Source organism: Colias croceus, chromosome 28, assembly GCF_905220415.1.
Source record: "Colias croceus chromosome 28, ilColCroc2.1".
Lineage (NCBI taxonomy): Eukaryota > Metazoa > Arthropoda > Insecta > Lepidoptera > Pieridae > Colias > Colias croceus.
This window is the reverse complement of record NC_059564.1, coordinates 117,276-141,437: the sequence shown is the minus strand read 5'-3', so window position 1 is coordinate 141,437 and position 24,162 is coordinate 117,276. Positions and strand designations below refer to the sequence as shown.

Below are 24,162 nucleotides of genomic sequence, written 5' to 3'. Positions count from 1 at the left end.
CTCAATCACGCCTAAACTACTAAACCAATTTGCATGAAATTTGGTATGGAGATATTTTGATACCCGAGAAAGGACATAGGCTACTTTTTATTGCGAAATATGTACCACGGGCGAGGCCGGGGCGGACCGCTAGTAGATAATAAAATAATGTATAGCTCTACATAGTTTTATATTATCTGTGGCTCTATATATCTACTATCCCACAAGAAGACCAAACACAAGAATTTGTAAGTAATTTGAACAGTAATAGCGGTATCATTCCGCGCAGCCAACTGCAAGCAATCATTCCGATACATTTGTAGGTTTAATTGAATTGTTTCACTGTGTTTGATAGGGGAAGTAATGGCTGGAAAATGGTCCTTCGAGACCGGGAGAATTATGTGATATTTCTTTTAAATACTTCTTTTAAAGCTATAACTTTAAACTAGTATCTTATTATATTTGAAGTGAAACTTCTTTATCGGCGTTGGAAAAAAATTTAGTGTAAAATTTTTTCGTTACGCGTGACATTTTTCCGTTACACGCCATCTTTTTCTTATCCCTACCACGCATGATGCGACGTATTTCTGTAAAGTTGCATATAGTAAATTATTTTTTGAAAAATTAGGTCATAAAGAAGTTTCACTTCTTACGTGTGTACTAGTAGTACTAGTACACGCACACTTTTTTTTGAGGATTTAGGTTATGTTTAGTATCTCTATATAACGTTAATATTTTTTTTTAATAAAACTAATGTTGTGTTTGTTATGATTATTGATTAAAGGTTTCACATATAAAAAATAAAAGATTGTTTTTGTTATAAAATCTTTATTATAACTAAATGAGTATCTCGTAACACATGCAATTTTGACACACTTATTGATTCGATCCTATATTGCATAGAAAATTTGAAAATTTCAGAAAAAAAAACGACGTGTGGCACTCGGGGACTGCCGCGGTAAAGCTATTTCATGCTATTCCTTCAAGCCACACCTCCGCCCGTCGGAGTGGGGAGCGTGAGGTTTTTTCGTTACGGAATTTCTCGATTCGGTCCCCGCGCTCAAGGCCCGCGATAGAAGCTATGCAATAGCTTAAAAATTAAATTTTAAAGCATTTCACAGTTCGAGCGACATCTTTCGATCAAGTAAGCTAGAGCAACAGAAAAAAAAGAAATACCTATCTTTCTTTACATATAGCATACACTAAACATTTTTTACACAGAGATAATATCTTTGTCTTTACAAAAAACATGCAGGTTTTTAAAGATTTCAATCGTCATTTAAAAAGAGGATTTTCAATGAAAGCTCTCGGCCCGCATTGTCGAATTATATGCTCCGTGGAGTGTAAACGAGGGTACTGTATGATTTCTACTTTTCAGACCATTTTTAAGTTTGAAAGAGGATTTTAGTAGGAAGAATGTGTAAAAAATCGTATACTTAGTAATGTTTTATCCATTTATTATAATACTGTGTAAGTTCGTTGTCTACTTTTTCTGGAAACGTTTAAGCTAAGAAAGATCAAAGAAATATATACAAATTATCCATTTCAATGTGTTTGTTTGTTTTGTTTAATTGTACTATACAGTAGCCCATACGGGAAACGTATCTTTTAGAAAGTTACTAGCTTTCCGCCCGCGGCTTCGCACGCGTTTTCAAAGATAAACCCGCACTGTTCCCGTTCTCGTGCGATTTCCGGGATAAAACCTATTCTATGTGTTAATCTATATATATGTAATAAACTTACAATGCACACATATAAGGTACCCTCTATATGTGTGCATTGTAATCGGTTCAGTAGTATTTGCGTGAAAGTAACAAACACACACACACACACACACACACACACACACATCCTCACAAACTTTCGTATAAATTATAATATTAGTAGGATTATAATATAGTTTTTTGCAAACAAAACAATCTGGTAGTTTGGAAAAACTTCACTTATTTGTAAAAGTTATCACGAATTAAAAAAATCGTAGAGAATAGAAATTTCTTGTCTTTTTTAAATCTGACCTTAGGTTCATACATACCTTCTAATATTTTATACTATGCTTCTAACTCCATTGCACATCTTGCTACATTCCGGCGTCAAATTTTTATTACCTAGCACTTATTTGAAAAGAGGATTTAAGTAAGTGTAAAATGTTTCGTAGAGAGCTTTATGCATTTCTAGCGTAAGTTTGTTTGTTGAATCGTTCTTTCTTATACTATTATAAAAGCGTAGTATACCTTCCTCATTAAGGGCACCTAGAGGCACTTAATCTTACCAAAGTCACACAATTAATTACAGTCACGTGGCGCGGCTCAATTTGTCCCTTAATAAAAACAATGACGTCATAATCCGATGTAAAAGCCGCGCGATTTGGCTAGAGTGCCCTTATATTACGCAAATCATTGGATTATGGGAAAGGGTGACCATGTGGCTGATTTTATGAGGTTATAGTATTTTTTTTATTTAAATACATAGTCTGTACTGCTTGCAATAATTAAAATATTGATAACTTTTCCAAATAATTGGGATGAAAATTGATAGCGTTTTTAAATTTTATCTTAATTATATCGAATGTTACATTTCATATTATTTTATTGGACCAGAACCAACTACTAACTAACTAATTCTGCAAAAAGGAGATCGTTAGTATGTAAGTACATGTTGTTAAAAAGCCCGTCCACACATTTTGCTCTACTATAATTAAAACAACTTTTTATAAATTTAACCGTATATTTTAAAACTTTTACGTCGTAACTTAAAACAAAACTTATCCCAAGTAAATCGGAATTCGGTCACCCTCCAAGAATCTATGATGGATCCTCGGACCACAGCTTTATTCCATTGTCGAGAGATAACGGCCATATTGTTGTGCAAATTTTATCATTTTCCAATATTTTCCGCCATTATCTGTGCTTTACCGCGAAAAGCTTTCAGTGGGATACTTAAATGACGATATTTTAATAGATAAAATAGATTTATTGTAGACCGACATCGGTAGGTTGCGATAAGTAGTAAGTATTTATTATAAAAGTTAAAAACAAAGAATATATTAATGCTCTAGTTATTTTACAAAATGCAGATAATATGTCTGTGTAAAGTTCCGTATAAAGAATCAAAATCAATATAATATATCAAAGAATGTGAGAAAAACAATTTATTCGACCCATTCAATACCGTATTATACAAATGCGATAGAGCTGCACAAAACATAAATGCCCATAATAAAGTATTTTTATCTTATTTGTTATTATGATTGAAAATTATATTTATAAAACATTTTTAACGTTGCTATAATATTTGCCAAAACAAATCAGTCTCATTTCTCATACACAAATAATTCACTTACGGTATGAATAGCTCTTGTTAGAGCAAACTTAATCAAAACTACGTGCTTCGGTAACAAATTGTTGTATGCAAGGTTGTATGAATTGCGGCTAATATCACAGATAATTAATTTATTTATGTATCCCTTATACTATCTACACCTTGATCTATTATATCTGATATGATCTATATATCCAACATATTTGCACATGTATTTTGGATATGTCAAATATAATACAATCAATCAGGCGCGTTGCGAGTAAAATTTCAAGGTCGCGTCATGGAAATACCGTCACTACATGGAGTAAGGCGACGATTTTGGTATCTTTAAATATTTTTTTTAATCTTGCTAAAGAAATTTCACTTCTGACACGTATGCTCGGGACACACGCTCCTTTTTGTTGATCTAATTGCAAAATTGTTTTACCACAACTACGTATATATTAATATCGTCTTACAAATTTCAAAATATGGAAAACTCGCGCCAAAAATCAATGATACTACGAACTAAAACAAATCAAATTCCAAATCATTGTTATTCAAACAACTATCACCTACTATCACCAAACCACAATGCCGCTGATTGCTATTCGCTGTCACTTTGACAGGCACGTGGCGCGCGGGAAAAATTATAACCTCAAAGCTAACCCTACAACGTGGCTGCAAATAATCAATTGTGTATTGTATTCCTTATTGTGTATGTGTATTGTGTGTGTATTCCTTGTTATTATACGAAGCGCAGAATATTGTTTCTGGCAGATATTTAAGGGGTGTGGCCGCTTGGGAGTGTGATAAGTATGTTTGAAGTTGCTGAGGGTACTTGAATCCTCGTTTTGTGTTTTATCAGGCCATTATTTATAATCTGTGCTAGTGACACTATCTGTATGACGTGTGGATGGCTATTATACTTTTTATGAACGATGGACGTAGGAAACAGAAAATAGATGGCTTTTCGAATAAAATAAAAAAGATAGGAACGACAATATTTTTGATTAGATGTTATTTTTTAAAACCATTATGTTTAGGAAGTCACAGATATAGGAAGTACCTATATATTTAAAATTATCAACAATTTGCAACATCGTTTAATTATTTTGAAACAAAACTTAAATAACTTTTTGTTTCGTTTATCGTAAAAGTTATCAGCAACCGGTCCATCATTCATAATCCACAGGCTTAACCCTCAAAACGCGAACTGAAAATATAAACAAATCATTCAAGTAATTTGGCCGAAAGTACCCACATCAGTGTGCCCTCTTCAATACAGATTAAGCACGAATTACGTAACACCTGAACTAGAATTAATTGCAGCCCCATCTGCACAGCGAAGGGGCTTATATTAAATTCCTTGTGATGAATTAATATTATTTTTGCACTGGCATCCCTTCATATGAACGAAATTGGAAAATGAACTTTATGTTACAGCCATAAGATTCATTTTGACATGGTTGCGGTTGAAATATCTCTAGTCTAAATGTTATGTTGTCAGATTCGAAGTATTGGGAGTAAAATTAATGTATGTGCAATAAACTTGGAGGCTTATACGAAAATGGGTTTTAATATAATGCCAAGTAGGTTCACAATTGGTTATTTATGACGGAGGGGTAGATTTTTATTTTGTTCTAAAGAATGCGTAATAAAAACGTTGGCTACTGACAAGAATAGTCTGAATAGAGAATTTACTTATAATTTGTTTTGAAAATAATTTTTGCTTCTTTATGTACACGATTTTTTGGCTTTTTGCAAACACTATATTAATAAGTTACAAGACTTTGTTTCAATTAATTGTGGAAATATTATTATCATAGAACTTTGAGTTTTAATAAAATCTATTGCAATATACTTAGTTATCGTCTTTATAATATACAAAATAAGTTCACTGCGCACAGCAAATAGCACACAACTATGTATAATCTTCCTCAATCTACTTATAGTAAATATTTGTTTTTTTTAACAGCTTCTAAACGAAATCTAGAAAAATACGTTTAAAAAAATATGTCTTATAGAGAACCACAATAAAAGTCCAAATGGAATAACGATTGAATCTAAACGGCCCATCACATAGCCGGATATTAAAGCAACGCCGCGTGCCATAACTAGCTTATCTTGTAAAAAGAGATAGTGGGGTCGATGGGACCCCCGGGGTCCCGTGGGGCGGTTTATCAAGCGCCGCAGATGAGGGTTTGTAAATAATATTAAATGTGTACAACGTGATTTTAAATTAGCGTATTGTGGGATTGTTTGAATATGTAATTGTTTAATTGGTTATTGATATTTGGTGATCGTATTTACTTTAATGATATTTATTTATTCGGACGATTAAATTAGCAAAAGGAAATAAATTAATTTTTGGCTCTACCTTGACTCTACTATGTCCTTCAAATACCTAATATTATATAGATTACTAGCGGTCCGCCCCGGCTTCGCCCGTGGTATATATTTCATAATAAAAGGTAGCCTATGTTCTTTCTCAGGGTATAAAGATTGTCTGTGCCAAATTTCATCAAAATCGGTTGAGGTTTAAGCGGGAAAGCGTAACAGACAGACACAGAGTTACTTATAAGTTTCGAGTTACGTTCGAAATTTAGTAGGGATGTTATGTGATGGAAATTTCTGTTCTTAACCTAAAGATAATCCCAATCTTCCGTATATAATAATATTATGCGAAAGCAACTCTATGTCTGTATGTAAAACTTTCAAGCCTATTTTGATGAAACTATAAAGGACTCCTATCAGTGAAGCCTATTTTTATGAAATTTGAAATAGAGATAGATCAAAACTGTCCAATATACTGCACAATATACGTACGGTAATGTAGCTAGTATATATTTAATTAATAGGTATTTTCTATTTGAATACCTACTACGAAGAAATTCAGTTTTTCATATTCATTATTGATGTATTGAATACATACTTTATATCCAAATACCATGATCTACAAATAGTTTCATTCAAAAGCAGATATCTTACGGTCAAAAATATCGGATATTTATCAATACCACGGTTAAATGACGCGTGGTATTATATCCGGGTCCAGGATACAGGACGATATCCGGACGGATATATGCCTTTGTTTGCTATTTGGTGTGGAAAATTAGCTATTTCGGTTGCAGTAACAGTATAGTTTTTTTCGAGTGATACTTTTTTAGGCACGTTGAGAGTAAATAAGGTTGCGTCATGGCAATACCGTCACGCTATGATGTAAGGCGACGACAAAGAAGTTTCACTTCTGACACGTGTGCTCGGCACACACACTTTTTTAATAAAATAGTTTTTGGTGTTGTAAGGTACCATTTATTTAGCCATGTGGTTATGGTACGTATTTTATTACGCATTTAATGTCCAACTTGAAATAGTTTATAAAAATAATTTTAGCTGTTTGACATTCTTTTGTTTAGGGAGTGAACGGATAAAATTTAAACACAAAATATAATGTTAGTCGATAGATTACAAGATTGACAATAATTGTTTAATGAATAAAAGAATAGAATGTCGTAAAACTTATTGATAAAAATATACCTACAAATATCTATTCCTAATTATGTCCTTATTCCTAAAAGCAAGCATTAAAATGAAGTATTTGTAGCTTTATCTAAGCTCTGCAGCTCTGCAATCTTGTTCAAGATGTAATTTAAAAATACAAAACTGTATAAACAACAGCGTATAGTCAGTATCTTTTGTATTAATGTACATTGTACAGCAGATATGCAATGTAGAGCAGATGCTCTACATTTTGATAAAACATGTAATTCCTGACATGTGGAGCTGCTAATAAGCCTAAACTTGTTAACTACAAAGTCCTGATCTTCCAGGGCACCCCCACTTCTTCAACCAGCTGTCCTGCGGGCTGGACATCATCTCGCTCGCGGGCGAGTGGCTCACAGCGGCCGCCAACACCAACATGTTCACCTATGAGATAGCTCCTGTGTTCATCTTGATGGAAAACGTTGTGCTGCAGAAGATGAGGAACATGATTGGATGGAAGAGTGGGGACTCTATTTTGGCGCCTGGTAATTAAGTTTTGTTAACTTTTTTATAAGCAGTTTAGTTTGTTTGGATGTTAAGAGCAGTTTTGCAAGTTGCATTACCATGATGCTGATCGATTTTCTTTACGTGCAAATAAGGTGATGATCCCTATTAATATCTCGCCATATTTTTTACAATAAAATATGATCAGGAGTAACAGTAGCTGAATAAATCATTTAAAAAATTTAATTTTATTCTGTTCATCGTGTCCATTACCCATTATCATTGAAAATAAAATATTTATCCTGCGTTATAGTTTTCCATCCATACTTTGAAGCTAAAATTAAAAAAGCTTTGTACACCTTGTAATTGATAGTTGAATATTCCATCTTAATTTTAGCCGTTTTTTGAAGATCAAATGTTATGTTCCTAACGTACACCTTACTTAAATTATCTATTATATTGCTTTCAATATCTTACTTCCTTTTTTCCTAATACCGTATACCGTTAAATACCAGGTGGTTCGGTCTCCAATCTGTACGCGTTCCTGGCGGCACGCCACCACAAGTTCCCTCAGTATAAGGAGAAGGGGCTCACCAGTATACCTGGCCAGCTTGTGATGTTCACCTCCGATCAGGTACGCTCCTCAATACCAGGTGGTAGTACAATTACCAACCTGTAGGCTATGGAGAGAGAAATAAGAACTGAGATACTGCTGGTAAAAGATACAAATCGTGCTGATAAATGAATTATGTAACATCTGTAAATCTTCCATAATTTTGCAAAATAAATAATTTCATTTTAATCTTGTTTTAGACTCGCTTTTGTACCTAAACATTATTATGCAGAAAGGACTATTTGGACGTGATTTTCATGAATATGAAGTTAAAGTGAAACTTTTTATACTGATTGAGTTCCGTTGACAATATAATTTAATTAGTTTGTTGTTAGTTCACATCTTCATTATTACTATGTGAATTTGTTATATTTTCCAGGTGGTAAAACTTGTAGTTAAGTTTTCAATTTAACTGTGTTTATATCCTACATAATTAATATTTTATTACATTATAGTGCCACTATTCAGTAAAGTCCTGCGCGTCTGTGGGCGGACTTGGCACGGACTACTGCGTGTGCGTGCCATCCGACGAGCGCGGGCGCATGATCCCCGCCGAGTTGGAGCGACTCGTGCGCTCCCACCGCGACCGCGGACATGTGAGTTTGTGTGTGTGTATGCGAGCGTGCCATGTGTCAGCGTGCCAAGTATTAGCGTGCCATATGTAAGCAAACCATGTGTGCACAATACACATGCTTTATTTGATCGTTATATGCATTATAGTGTTAATTGAGGGCGTTTTATGTGTGAACGTGTCATGTTTTAAATTGTCTTGTGTGAAAGTGACACGTTACCTGTACGAGCGTGCCATCAAACTGTAATTATCTACAAATGAACATCAATACAAATTGTTATTTATTTCCTGATTACTACCACTTGTACTGAATATCTTTTTTCTTAAAAATGTGTATGTTCTAATACAGTATTAATATGTATTTTCATCATTAGGTGCCTTTCTTCGTGAACGCCACTTCAGGCACGACGGTGCTGGGTGCGTTCGACCCGCTCACTGAGATCGCGGACATCTGCCAGAAATACGACATGTGGATGCATGTTGATGTAAGTCTATATACTAAGGTCTATACTAACACATACTTATATTATGTTAAATTAAACTCTTATGAATAAGTAGTTTTAACTAACCGACCTAGCGGTAAATTTTTATAGGTGCAAATTCCATTTTATTTTCGAGATTTAGATTAAAGCTCTTAAATCAGCACTTTTTATGTAAAGATTGGTATTATATTTGAAAAATAATTATGATTGTTTGGTCTGCAGGCGGCTTGGGGCGGCGGTTTGTTGTTCTCCAAGAAATACCGTCATCCACGACTAACTGGTATTGAAAGGTAAGTGTAACTGTTCGGTTTTTTATTAATTAACTACGTTGACGTCTAAGTCACTAGTGTATCAATCAGTAATAAAACAGATTCAATAGAGGAAAGACGTTTCATTTCAACACGAAAACACGGGTTATGCAAAAACAAGCCTTATTGCCGCAACATATGGTCCTTCGAGCCGGATTAACCTGAGCTACAAATCGAAGAACAAAAGAAGTACACGGGCAATTGATCGCGATAAGAAGCTCATTATACGAAGTTATTTGTAACGAAGTTATTATTGAAAGACAATATTCATGATGGCGAATAATAATACGGAACAAATCATACGTGTTTTGGAAAGTACGGCGGAACTTATTAAAAAAACGCAAATTAATATATCTAAGTGTCCTAAACAAAGACTATCCAAAGGATATATACAATCGCGAATTAAACAATTGGAGGATTATTGGCAAACCTTTCAAAGCGCACACTTAGATTTAGTAAAAATAACGCCGCGAGAACAAAAGGCGCTTTTACCATACTTCGTCAACGAGGTATTTTACATTCACGAGGACCTTCATTTATGCACACTCGCTGATTTGAAGGATAAATTATTGAACATGGAATCCACTGCATCAGCCCTGGAGTCCAGCCATGACAGCACCGTGGTACACATCAACGAACGAGTGAGGTTGCCGCGGATTGAGTTACCTACGTTCGCCGGGAGCTATGAGGGATGGCCGACATTCAATGATTTATACCTAAGTTTAGTGCACAGCAACAGCACGCTTTCCGAGGTACAAAAACTACACTAAGTACCTTAAGTCCAGTGTTTCAGGCGAGGCAGAAAGTTTATTACGTAATATTAGAATTACCGATGCTAATTATACACAGGCTTGGGAAACATTAAAATTAAGGTACGGAAACAAACGTTTAATTGTTAACTCTTTATTAAAACGACTTTTTTCTCACAAAAAATGTATTTCGCAAACTGCTTCTCAGTTAAAATCATTATTAGATACCACTAATGAAGTTTTAAATAGTCTTGTAAATTTAAATGTATCCATCGACTCTTGGGATCCGATTATAATATTTCTCGTAGTGCAGAAGTTAGACCCAGAGTCTCATAAAGCGTGGGAGGAATTTGCGTACACAAAAAGTGAAGAGTTACCGAAGTGGTTAGATTTAAAACAGTATTTAGAGTCTAAATTTCGTACATTGGAATTAATTACACCGCCTGTAAGGTCTACTAAAGAACGCGTTTTTCATGTAAGTACGTCTGTTAATTGTGTGAAATGTTGTATAATGTGTAATGAGAATCATAATCGGTGTAAATGTAAATCTTTTGCAAAAATGAATTGTAATGAACGTGTTGAATATGTAAAAAGTAAGAAATTGTGTTTTAACTGTTTGGCCCCAGGTCATTCGGCATTTAAATGTCGTATACCTTTGTCGTGTCACATATGTAAAAAGCGTCATCATTCTCTTCTACACCGATCAAATATAGGTATAGGTACAGATTCGTCGGTATCCGAGGTAACTACACAACCGTCGACATCAATGCGGACCGATGTAGATGAGAAGAAGGTGCATACTACAATGACGTCTTTACATAGTCTAGGAGATGGTGAACATAAGGTAAGTCTCTTGGCAACTGCGGTAGTAGTGACTAAAGGTGAAAATGGACACACTACTACTCTTAAGGCATTAATAGATTCAGGGTCACAGGCATGTTTTATTACCAAACGAGCTGCACAAGTCTTAAAGTTACAGCTCAAGCCGGTTAATATGATAGTAACTGGCATGGAGTCTTTGAAGGTACATGTAAGGAATGAGGTCAAAGTAAATATTTTGTCTCGGTGGGAACCTAAGTTTGAGTTACCTGTACACGCCTACGTGATGTCAAAGTATTTAAAAATAAACTTACCTTCGAGAAATAGTATTAAACATGAGCTTGTACACTTTAACAATTTAAATTTAGCAGATCCAAACTTTTATGAGTCGGGTTGTATGGATCTTTTATTGGGTGTAAATGAATACACAAAAATTCTACAAGAAGGTTTAATCAAGGGTCCCTCAGGTACTATATGTGCTCAAAATACCAACCTGGGATGGATCATTATGGGTGGAATTAATATGAAGGTTAACACTATACATAAGTCTTTAATGGTTACAAATTTAACTAGTGATTCAAATATTAATGACTTACTTAAAACTATATGGGAGATAGATATTGATACAAATAGAAAGTTAACTAAAGAGGAACAACTATGTGAAGATATATATGAAAGGACACATGAGAGAGATACTAATGGAAAATATATAGTTAGATTACCTTTTAAAACTGAAAAGCTGCTTTCACCTGAAGGCAACACGAGAGAAGTAGCTGTAAGAAGATTGTTGCAATTAGAGAGAAGATTTAAAAGAGATCCAGATCTGAAAAAGGAATACCTGAAAGTTATAGAAGAATACAAAGAATTAAAACACATTGAAGAAGTACCTGAAAAAGAAATAAATAAAAAAGCTGTTTACTTACCCCACCACGCCGTTGTACGTCAAGATAAGGAGACCACGAAGACTCGAGTTGTGTTCGACGCTTCCTGTAAAGGTTCTAACAACATATCATTAAATGATGAACTCTTACCTGGTCCAGTATTGCAAGAAGATCTCAGAAACATTATTATGAGGTGGAGAACTCATAAAATCTGTTTCGTATCAGACATTCAGAAAATGTACAGAATGATATGGATGAATAGGAATGATGTCGACTACCAAAGAATAGTCTGGCGAAATGATCCAACTGAAAATATACAAGATATGAGATTACTTACCGTCACTTTTGGCACAGCATCCGCTCCATACCTAGCTGTAAGAACACTTAAACAACTTGCTACTGATGAAGGTCATCATTTTCCTGAAGCTGCTAGAATATTAAACGAAGATTTTTACGTAGACGATTGCATGTCTGGTGGTGATGATTTAGAACAATGTATTCAGCTAAGAAAAGATTTGACGGAACTATTGCGAAGAGGAGGTTTTGATCTTAAAAAGTGGTCGTCTAACAGTGCAGAATTTTTACAATCTTTAGAACCAAATGATAGATCTACAAAGGCTCATTTAGATATTAAATTAGATGGTATTGTCAAGGCATTAGGTGTTCAATGGAATTTGGGAACGGATCGATTCGAATATAATTTTAGTTTAGAATCAATAGATGATGATAATGTTATAATAACTAAACGCAATATTCTTTCTGATATACAAAAATTATTTGATCCATTAGGATGGATTGCACCTTGCATTGTTTTAGCAAAAATTTTAATGCAGAAGTTATGGCTTGAAAAAGCAAACTGGGATGAGGATCTTAATATTTTTATAAAAGAAGAGTGGAAGAATATTCGCAATGATCTCCAGAATATAAAGGATATCACTATAGATAGATGGCTGGGAACAGTGAATACAAATTTTGATACAATTGAAATTCATGGGTTTTCAGACGCTTCGACATTAGCTTATGCTGCAGTTGTTTACTGTCGTGTTAGAAATGATGATGGAACTTATAGTACAAGTCTAATTGCTGCAAGAACAAGGGTTGCACCACTTAAGACGATATCATTACCTAGACTTGAACACTGTGGAGCTTTATTACATTCCAAACTTTTGAAGCAAGTATCACAATCACTGCGTATACCAACGTCCAAGGTTTTTGCTTGGACAGATTCATCAATTGTTATTGCTTGGCTATTTGGTGAACCTTCAAGATGGAAAGCTTTCGTCGCAAATAGAGTAGTTGAGATAGTTTCTACAGTTAACAAGGAACAATGGCATCATGTTCAATCTCACGATAACCCAGCAGATATAGCATCGCGAGGAATGCTTGCTATAAATCTTAAAAACTGTGACATTTTGTGGAAAGGTCCCACGTGGTTAAGAAACGATGAACTACAACTAGAAAGACCAGAATTTATACAAACTGATTTGGAAGAAAAGAAGATACCTATTAATACAGTCACACTAACAAATACTATACAAGATAAAATTTCGTTAAAGTTTGAAGAATTTGATACATTAACAGGTTCACTGTCCAGCTTATAGAGTGAGAATTGTTCCACACGTCCAGTTTTGTTTTTATGTCCGTCCAGCAATTATTTATGATAAAACGGTACATCTTTTACCTATGTCCCGACACTATTTGGTATATAGGTTATGTTCTGTCAAGTCCACGTGAAATAAATGACGATCTCTCCACGTTCACTGTTAAAAACAGCCTGGAAATCGTATGGACGACCAGACCACATATGGTCTGTGGACTAGTAGTGCTATATACTCTACAGACCATACTTGGTCTGTGGACAGTGAACCTGTTAAAAGAATTATTGAAAACAATAGCTTATTGTAAGAAATTTTTGAGATTTAAAAAGAATAAAGAAGACATGAAAATAACAACTGAATATTTGACTAGTTTACAACAGCGAACTAGATGGTTGAAGAAGAATGATGAATTTAAAGTAGGTGATGTTATTTTGATTAAACAACCTAATTTGCCACCTGGCAAATGGGCATTAGGTCGTATCACTGCCAAACACCCGGGGCCAGACGGTTTCACTAGGGTTTATAGTGTTAAGAGCGGTGATAGTGTAATAAAAAGAAGTGTATCTAAATTGTGTTATCTTCCTATCAATACAGATATCAATTAATCATTTAAAACAAGCGAGTCAATTCATTTCGCATGTAATTGTTCTTTTGCTATGGTATATGTATGTGTATTTGATTAATTGTATAAAGTGTAAAATATAAACCTATCTGTATTGTTGTTATGTGTATAGGTACAAAAATATTTAATATAAAACTGTCATAAAAATGTATAAAATTGTGTGTAAAGTAAAATATAATTAACAAAGCCTGCAAAGATTGTGTATTTGATAAATTTATTAAAAATTAAAGTCAAAATTATAGTATCGTAAACAAATGCTCAATGTAATATGTATGCAATGTATGTAACATTCAAATTTAAGGTATACATAATTATATTGATTTTTTAAGGTGTTATTTGTTGATTCATACATGCCGCTTTATTTGTAAGTTAAGGAGACTAATTTCATTGTTATTTGAAAGGACTAGTGTAGTCCTTTGGTGGGCGGTATGTTCGGTTTTTTATTAATTAACTACGTTGACGTCTAAGTCACTAGTGTATCAATCAGTAATAAAACAGATTCAATAGAGGAAAGACGTTTCATTTCAACACGAAAACACGGGTTATGCAAAAACAAGCCTTATTGCCGCAACAGTAACCAACACACAACATTAACCGCTAAATCCTAAGACACACAATATCTATTAACATTTTGTATAAGAACTTATTTTTAAACGAGGTTGCTGAAATAATATACAAATTCAAAATATAATAAACAATCCGTCATCAAAAAGGCAAAAAAGGCAGGTCATAATATCGCCAAAATAGCAATCTATTACAGACAATAGGAAACGTATATTTGATAAAAACGTGCAATAAAAACAAACATTGACATGATGATATAAAATAAAATTGTGATAAGAAATGTAGAGAATTTTTAAACACAACCAAGATTGAATTCGCTATAATTTTCCGAAGAAGAATTGATTAATGATTTTTTGAAGTTACTACTTATCATTGAATTAACGTTCAAAATACCCACATTTCCTAATCGATGAGCCATATTTAAACACACGCAAGCTTCATTATGGCTCAGTGTCGCACGGTCCGCCGCGCGCGCCTGACGCATTACCGGTGATGGATGGCGATTAATTCCCTTTGATTCCTGGATTTGCCTGTCATGTATGAGTATTTGGGAAGTATTTTAGTAGGTTATGAGATGGGTTTAAGGATTTTCTGTTTGTTTTAAATAGATCTGATGAGCTCTATATAAATAGAGCAGCTAATTGTTTGTTGAATCAGAATATAAATATAAATAATTATAATATATGTATTTAAATCTCAATTAATTGATAAAATCACAATTACTTTTAGGTAACTATGTTTATAATTAACACGTTGGAATAAATAACAGTTTTAAAACATATAAATTGAAAGCTGAAACTATAGGATATAGTTACAACTATTCACTGCTAAATCACATTATAATCCTTACTAATATTATAAATGCGAAAGTAACTCTGTCTGTCTGTCTGTTACTCAATCACGCCTTAACTACTGAACCAATTTGCATGAAATTTGGTATTGAGACATTTTGATACCCGAGATAGGACATAGGATAGGTTTTATCCCGGAAATCCCACGGGAACGGGAACTATGCGGGTTTTTCTTTGACTGCGCGGGCGAAGCCGCGGGTGGAAAGCTAATATTATACTAGAATAATAATTATATTTTACATTAATTATTTTTGTTGATACTATCAACTTCATTGCTAAGACACACATCTAACATGGGACTGATTTAATTTTTCTAAAAAGCTAACATGAATACGGAACCCAAACTTATAAAGCTACTCTTATAAAGCTCGACAATCAATTAAAACGCCCTCGTAAAAAACAAAGTACGTTCCGACACAATTTGCCCATTTATCAAACACCACTGCCGTCTCTCACACCGAAACGTAGTGACATCACAGAGGTTTAATATGACGTCATTTATAATAAACTAGCTTACAGCCCGCGGCTTCGCCCGCTTTCTCTAAAACGATTTGAGATTTAAACTATCCTATCTCTCAAGTTGGATCGAACTGCACATGGTGTGCGAATTTTATTATAATCGGTTAAGTGGTTTAGGAGTCCATTGAGGACAAACATTGTGACACGAGATTTATATACTTATATTAAGATAATTAAATATGACACGACATAAAATTATGTGGTAACTTGTAGGCTGGTGCAAGATTAAAAATTACATGATGCAAAATAAAAAAAAGAGATAGAAAATATGTTACTAAACATAATAAAATTATTTTAGAACGCATTACATAATATTCTCTCTCCTATTTTTCATACAGAGAACTACACGAAGTAGGTAGTAGGTAATACAAATCTATCAAGATTTATTTTGCGACTAAGTTTAGCCTATTTCCTTTCCCTACGAGGATGAATCCTTTGAAATAAACTACAAAAAATACGAATCCCTGAAAATACAATTTACAATACGAGACTGATTTTATCAATTTATTTAATCAACAAAAATTAACATAATCGGTCTCTAATTATAATTTACCCGTATGAGTAGTTTATAAACAGTAACAAATGATAATAATTTATCCTATAGCATAATGATTTCTTGCACATAATAAATATGAACTCTACATAGCTTCGCGTTCGGTGTGACAGGGGCTACGGACCCCTAACTAAGAGGGATTAAGGCTAAAACGTACGGAACTCGACAACTGTGTCAATAGCAGATAGATGTATTTGCATTCACACTTAGCTATTTGGATTTCAATTTATAATGCGCTAGTAACTTAAACGTAACTTAGGAAAGTTATAAATTTTGCAAAGAAATAACAATAGACTCGAACACATTGTAATTTATTATTAAATCTAAAGCATTTCTAGTTTTAATTTAATTGTTAAGATTAGCGTATTTTTCATTATAAGCATAGTCAGCCTGAATCGTAAAAACGAAAAAGTTAGTACGACGTGTCTTCAAATTAGCTTCATAGAGTAACAAAAATTACTTACAGATAAGATAGAAAAAAAATATATTGAAGATTTTGTATACTTAGATTGTACTACGATTTTTTGAAGTGAAACTTCTTTAGGCGCGTTGAGAGTAAAATTTCAAGGTCACGTCAACACGGTGTCTTTGAATCTTGCCAAAGAAGTTTCACTTCTGACATGTGTGCTCTTACTTATCTATTTATATAGAATTATAGAGGCTAGGTTTTTATATTTATTGTTTAATAACTAATATTATCATCCTCAGGGCTGACTCCGTGACCTGGAATCCCCACAAGCTGATGGGCACCCTGCTGCAGTGCTCTACCGTGCACTTCAAATATGAGGTGAGTGTGTATGTATGAATGTTTGTGTGTTTGAAAAAAATGTCACCAAAGTCAAACATTTATTGTTTCAACTAGGCTTCTTTCAGCCAATTTTTAGCGACTTGTGTTGTTGTACTATACATAAGTAGGTAATTTAATTTTTATCACAATATAGAGAAGAGCCGGCTAGAAACTCACTCTTTACTTTTCTGACTTTATTCTTATCTCCGTGCAACAAATAAAACAAATATGATTTCCATACTTCTCATATTTTAAGCAGATTTAAAAAGTAAATATTTACCAAAAACCCCATTCCAAAGGGTTCTGCGTTGCACCGATAACCAAAGTAAACAAATTATTATTCATTGCTCTTTTGTTTGTTGAAGAAACACAATAATTGTTTAAGAATAGATATTAGTATTGGTTTGCAAACTAACTACATGGAATATTTTAAACTAGTCGTTCGTTTCAGCTTCAACTTTATTAAATAAATAAAGGATAGAATAAAGATGTATAGGGTAGACTGGGTACGGTTGAAACAATTTCACTTATAACGACCATAACTTTGCTCTTTATAACCCGAGCGATGAAAAATATATGTTAAATAAAAGAGCATGTATCTGTCTACTAATAGGCGTAATGATTTTAGTTCCATGTGTATTATTTTTTAAAGCAGATCAAATTAAAAAAATAAATCCGATTTGTTTCAACCGTCCCCATACCAGGGGCGGTTGAAACAGTGATTGGGGTCAGTTGAAAATATGCGAATAATACAAAATATAGCATTAAAATGTTTTATTGATTGTTTTTTTTAAATCTAACAATAATTAAGTAACTCTTTTACAATAAGGTCTGCTCTCTAATATGGTGACATACAAACAAGACGGAAGTACCTACTCCTCATCTTCTGATGATATCTCCTCTTGTATTTTTTCTTTTTTGCTTCTTCGGTGTTACTTTTACCTTTTCTTCCATTAAATTTCTTCCTTTTTCCTCTATCCAATCGCTTCTTCACTTGCTAAGCTCTTGTTCGTTGCAATATTAATTCTTGCTCTTTTCTTATCTCTTCCTTATCTGATCTGTCAGTGTAAATAGTAGACTTCCTGAGTTTTCGCCCTCTTTTATTATACCTTCTATAGTTATATCCTCTATTATATCCATTTTTTTTATTTTCTGGCTCGCAAGAGTTATCTCGCATTCGAATTTACCTTAGAAGCGATTAATTGTGCTTTTTTGCCGCTTTTCGCAATGATCTCCGGTTTTCACTTTCTCATATGCGTCTTTGTACTTTGATAAGTATATTTATCTTCCCGAAATCTCTCTTACACGTACTATCGGCATCTAAAAACACAAAATATAATTAAAACAATGTTTCAACCGTACCCAAAAAAAATGTTTCAACCGTCCCCAACTCCTACTTTAGGTAAAATACAGTTATAGTAATAGTAACAACAATGATACACAAAAACTAGTCGCAATGTCATATTCCACAAGATTCACTTCAAACAAAAACGCACACTTAATACTGTCACTTAAATAGAAACGCCAATAATTGGAAAAATCTCCAAGCAAAAATACTTACTTTTGGTCATAAAAACATAATAGGGTCTGATAGAATCAGCTGAAGCGCGCGGAGATCGACGCAACATTGTGGTTCGTGTTTAGAACAGTTGTGCGCTTCATTTTCCCCTTGGACCCCTAACCCCCCCACCAACGGTTTGCGAGATATTCGTGTTGTTTCAACCGTCCTTTGTTTCAATCGTACCCAGTCTACCCTACATTAGGAAAAATTATAGGCTACTTATTGTAGGAAATTTCGTTTTTTACTAGAGTAGGTAGTAAACATGTTGCAAAATCTACTAATGTTTGTCTGTTAATTCTGAACATTTAGCAGATAATGTGTATTGTGTTCTAACTTGATGAAAATGCTATATTTTCTTTTTTTATTTCGTCCATTCTGATATTAATATTTGAACTGTAAGTGAATACGAGAACTTATTTTGTCTTTTCATCGTTTGAGCAATTATGGAGTTTCTTGCCGGTTCTTCTCCATAGAAGGTACCTACTGCTTTCCGAATCGGTGGTAAATGTTAAAAATATGTAGTGACGATTCAAATGTGCTTCTCGAAGAAGTCTAATTGAATAGTCTAGTGAATGAGTTTCTGATGATTTATAGATACCTGAGATTTTGCGGATTTGAAAAAATAGCATTTTCTAAGGGAAAACGCGACAACGTAAAGTATTTGTTAAAATCAAACGCACGCGTGGAAAACTTGTTTAAACTTATAAGAAAAAGCTGAAATATTTGATTTGAGTATGTATTTTGTTTGCAATTTAACTGAAAAACAACCGATTTTCTTTTACCAATAGAAAGCTACGAGCTATATTTTAATCGGATAAAACCGGGAGAAGTGGCTAGTATATATATTTACATAAACAGAGGGTTCCCAATAAGCATGATGCGGAATTTTCCAGGCTGTTTCCCGCGTCAGATCAATGCGGGCTGATCATAAATTCCGGCCACGCCCTCTCAAACTTTCTTAGTAGTGATGGGCGCGTGTCGATAATTTTAATAATAATGTAATAAAAAATATGATTGAAAATGGAAGAATGTGTGTTATTGTACCTAAGTACTATGCTATTATTCCTATTTCGTGTGTGTGTAACGAAATACAAAAATAAATATTATCGATTGTCATAAATAAACTGTCAATAGGCTCACATCGTGTGCAAACTCATGGTTTAAGAAATTCCAATTTTCAAATTCAAACATACACATAACATAACAAATACATCCTTTTATTTAAAAATGACTTATGCTCTACATTCTTCTCTATAAAATATTTTTTAAACGAATTTTATGCAGTTAGGGATTTTCTATCACAGTAACCACCTGCAGCGGTGGGTGTTGTAATAACAAGATATCCTTATGACTAAAATAATTAAATAACAGCTTTATGTTACTGTTATGGCAAATTTAAATATTTATATTTTATAATAGTATATTTTCCGGGATAAAACCTATCCTATGTGTTAATCCAAGTTACCCTCTATATGTGTGCAAAATTTCATTGTAATCGGTTCAGTATTATTTGTGTAAAAGAGTAACAAACGAACATACATACACATACATCTATCCTCACCAACTTGTGGTTAATATAATAAAATAGTAGGATAGGATTTGCTATTGGTATTTGGGAGCGACATTTCGATACTTTTTTTAATGATATAAGAAGGCAAACGAGCCGACGTCTTGCCTGGTGGTAAGCTAAGTGCGCCGCCCATAGACTACCGCAACTGATGTTACGGGTGCTGCCTACTAGAAGAGGGAGAGGGACAGGACTTTGCGTTCACAGATCGAACGAACACAGATTCACATTTGAATACTATTTTTAAATTATTCATATATCTAATGATACTTAATAGATATAAATATCAATAAAAACAGGAAAGAAAACGTTAATGTCGATATCTTTTCCCATCCCTACCCTGTCGCACGCCAGTTTTAATTAAATTCCGCTGTCGACACTTTGAAACATATGTTGCCAATTTCGGACCCTTTCCTACAACCGCACAATCCAATACCAACCCTATGCTACGCAGTTATAGTCGAAAATTTGATAGCAATTATATTACCGTACATTTGTATCTACATTCAACCTTGTATCCTTCATCTTTAAGTATAATTTTCAATGCCCTGTCAATATCTATCACCAATGAATAGAAACATTGCATTATAATCTTTAACACAAAGAATTAAGATAGATTCTCGAATGCAGTTAAAAGACATTAGTTGCAGATTCCACTACATCATTTTGTCTGCATTTGACGGAATTTTCATGGCGTAAGTGGAAGTTTATCTTGCGTGTAACATTCGGGAGGGATTTGTTTGTAAATCCACTAGGAGAACTTGGGTTTGATTCCCGCTGTTAATATCTATTGTACTCGTAGATAGGCCATTTATGTACTGATGAAAACTATAATGAAACTTCTGTACTTATTGTCAAATGTTGGTCGCATTTTAATGTTGTCCAGTTTAGTAGATAATAAATAACGTTTAGTAGATAATAAATAATACAAAATAATAATAAATAAATCGTTTATTATATGTTTATTTTATATTCCACCATTATTTAACACTATTCCAACACCAGGGCATCCTGCTAAGCTGCAACGCGATGTCTGCGGAGTATCTGTTCATGACGGACAAGATCTACGACCCGCGCTACGACACCGGGGACAAGGTCATCCAGTGCGGCCGCCACAATGACATCTTCAAGCTGTGGCTGCAATGGCGCGGGAAGGTTGGTGTCAATATAGATAATAATGTATACTTATCTATATAATAATATACAGGGTTACTTGTAAAACACCGGCAACCTCGCAGGACAAGATAGCTATCATCATAAGCAACAACATTTGTTTTACGACTTTTGATAATTTGTTAGATTTTATTTTCATACAAAAATAAATATTCAAAGGTGACTGATATAGTGATCTATCAACGCACAGCCCAAACCACTGGACGTATCGGGCTGAAATTTGACATGCAGGTAGATGTTAGGACGTAAGCATCCGCTAAGAAAGGATTTCCCGAAATTCTTGTGGGAACAGGGAAAAACGGGGATGCACGTACAAAGTCGTGGGCGGAAGATAGTAATATTATAAAGCTGAAGCGTTTGTTTGAACGCGCTGATCTCGAGAACTACTGGTAAGATTTGAAAAATTATTTTGGTGTTGGATAGCCCATTTATCGAAGAAGGTTATAGGCTATATATCTAATATCATCACCCTGACCAACAGGAGCGGAGCAATGCGGGTGAAACCGCGATACCGATCAATATAAAAATTGTTTAGGAAGAAAAAATTTATGAAAAGTTCGTATGATCGAAGGTTACCAAGGAATTTAAACGATGATATTTGGCGGCATTTTAAGCCATGTGAAACAAAGTAAAAGATAGGGATATTGCTAGGAAAGGTAGGAGAGGAAGGAAACTGCTATAGAAAAACGGTTGAATTACTCGTATTCAATTCGATTTTCAGTTATTTAGGTAGGCTTTTATGGCCTTTGTCACACCTTTATAACAATATTTTAAATCTTTCCAGGGCACTTCCGGCTTCGAGCGTCTCATGGACCGCTTGATGGAGCTCTCCGAGTACATGGTGCGTCGCATCCGTGAACAGAGCGACCGGTTCCACCTCATCCTGGAGCCAGAGATGGTCAACGTTAGCTTCTGGTACCTGCCCAAGCAGCTGAGGGGAGTGCCACATGATAAGAACAAGGAGATGAAGCTTGGAAAGGTAGGGTTATCTGTTATAACTGGTTATAGGGTGTAATTATTTTGAGGTTATTAGATGTAATTGTTTTGAATAATTATGTAAGCTTGTAACTATTAATTAAAGTTGGGAATACACAACTATTTACTATACTTCTAGGTCACATTTACATATTGTTATATTGCATTGTTATTTTACGGTATTATTGTTTAAATATTAATATCCGCTTTATATTATATTTTCTTAATTCTTTGTGTATAGTTTAAAATCCACTTACGTCTTATCTATACATATAATAAATCTGTAGAATGGTCAATTCTGTACATTGAAAATATTGAAAAAATAAATAGCAGGGGATAATAATAATAATACTGGATCGACACCAAACCCAAATATGTGATTAAAAAAAATTTTGTCTGTCTGTCTGTATGTTCAGGCATCACGTGAAAACTAACGGTTCGATTTCGATGAAACTTGGTATAATTATACCTTATTACCCTGGGCATAAAATGGGATACTTTTATCCTGGAAAAATACGTAGAAAAAAATAAATCTTAATTTTTCCGCGCTGACGGAGTCGTGGGCGGAAGCTAGTTTGAGAATAATGAATTTGAACTTCGTTCAAATGAAATAATAAATACCTACTCATTTAAGAATGGTTCATATATCTTTATACATATTTTATCTCCATCTATTGCAGGTATGCGCCAAGCTAAAGGGGCGCATGATGCAAGCAGGTACGATCATGGTGGGCTACCAGCCCGACGACCGCCGTCCCAACTTCTTCAGGAACATCATCTCCTCCGCCGCTGTCACTGAGAAGGACGTGGACTTCCTTCTGGCGGAGATGGACCGCCTCGGCCATGATATTATTGTAGACTAAACTTATTGTCTATGATGCGTTCTTTGTCTGTTGTCTTCTGAAGTATGTTTTTAATCTGTATTTGGCGGGCTGCCATAGTCAAAACTTGTAAATATTTTTTTTTATTGTTCTTTCGTTCGTATTTTTGTTTCAAGGGATTTTTGATATTTTTTGGGCTTATATGATATTGATGATTAATGAGTCTGTGCCAATGAATGTGTGTGTGTAAATGTTAAATATATTACAGTAGAAGTAGATTTCTCAATGCAACGACATTGCTTTTATTCCAATATAATATGAATTTAAAATTATATGAAATGTACCGTCTATTAAATATTTACCTTGTTGTTCACTTGTTGTATTGGCAATGAAAATATATCTTAGAACTTCTTCTCGATATTTTCTGAAAGCGATTGAGATATGAATCTATGTATGTGTGTGTGCATGTGTGCGTGTTGAGTTAAGAATATAATGACATTAACAAATAGATCCCAAGTCAATGTTTCCTGTTTTAAAAATAGCTCAGTTAGGAAAATTTTGGACTTAAAACTGGCACTTAATACAGACACTAAATATACAAAATTGCACAAAAACGGAAGCATCTTATTTACTTTAAAAATAGCAATGGGAAATAACTAGATTTTAAATATAAGTTTCTTAACAATGTGTAACCTCTAGTTATACCTAAAGTTCGGTTTAGAAATGGTAAATCGACTATTATAATATAGTATGACCTATTTTAGATAACTATATTCTCTTAAGATGTATTAGAAAATTATATAGTTATTTAATATCTATTTAAATATTATTTCCCATTATTGAAATATGTTACCTATTATTATAAATATGTATATGTTTATA

The 24,162-nt window shown here is 33.9% G+C and overlaps 1 protein-coding gene across 3 annotated transcripts in view; it reads left to right on the top strand.

The window, feature by feature from the left end:
- LOC123704013 (glutamate decarboxylase) overlaps positions 1–24,162 on the top strand; it is a 37,048-nt gene extending 12,886 nt beyond the window's left edge. For all 3 annotated transcript variants that reach the window (XM_045652253.1, XM_045652252.1, XM_045652251.1), the window contains 9 exons: positions 7,110–7,307; positions 7,782–7,900; positions 8,335–8,475; positions 8,825–8,935; positions 9,155–9,222; positions 17,105–17,183; positions 21,317–21,466; positions 22,269–22,463; positions 23,140–24,162. In XM_045652253.1, coding sequence (XP_045508209.1) covers positions 7,110–7,307; positions 7,782–7,900; positions 8,335–8,475; positions 8,825–8,935; positions 9,155–9,222; positions 17,105–17,183; positions 21,317–21,466; positions 22,269–22,463; positions 23,140–23,322 — 1,244 coding nt within the window. In that variant the 3' untranslated portion in view covers positions 23,323–24,162. The remainder of the gene's footprint in view (positions 1–7,109; positions 7,308–7,781; positions 7,901–8,334; positions 8,476–8,824; positions 8,936–9,154; positions 9,223–17,104; positions 17,184–21,316; positions 21,467–22,268; positions 22,464–23,139) is intronic.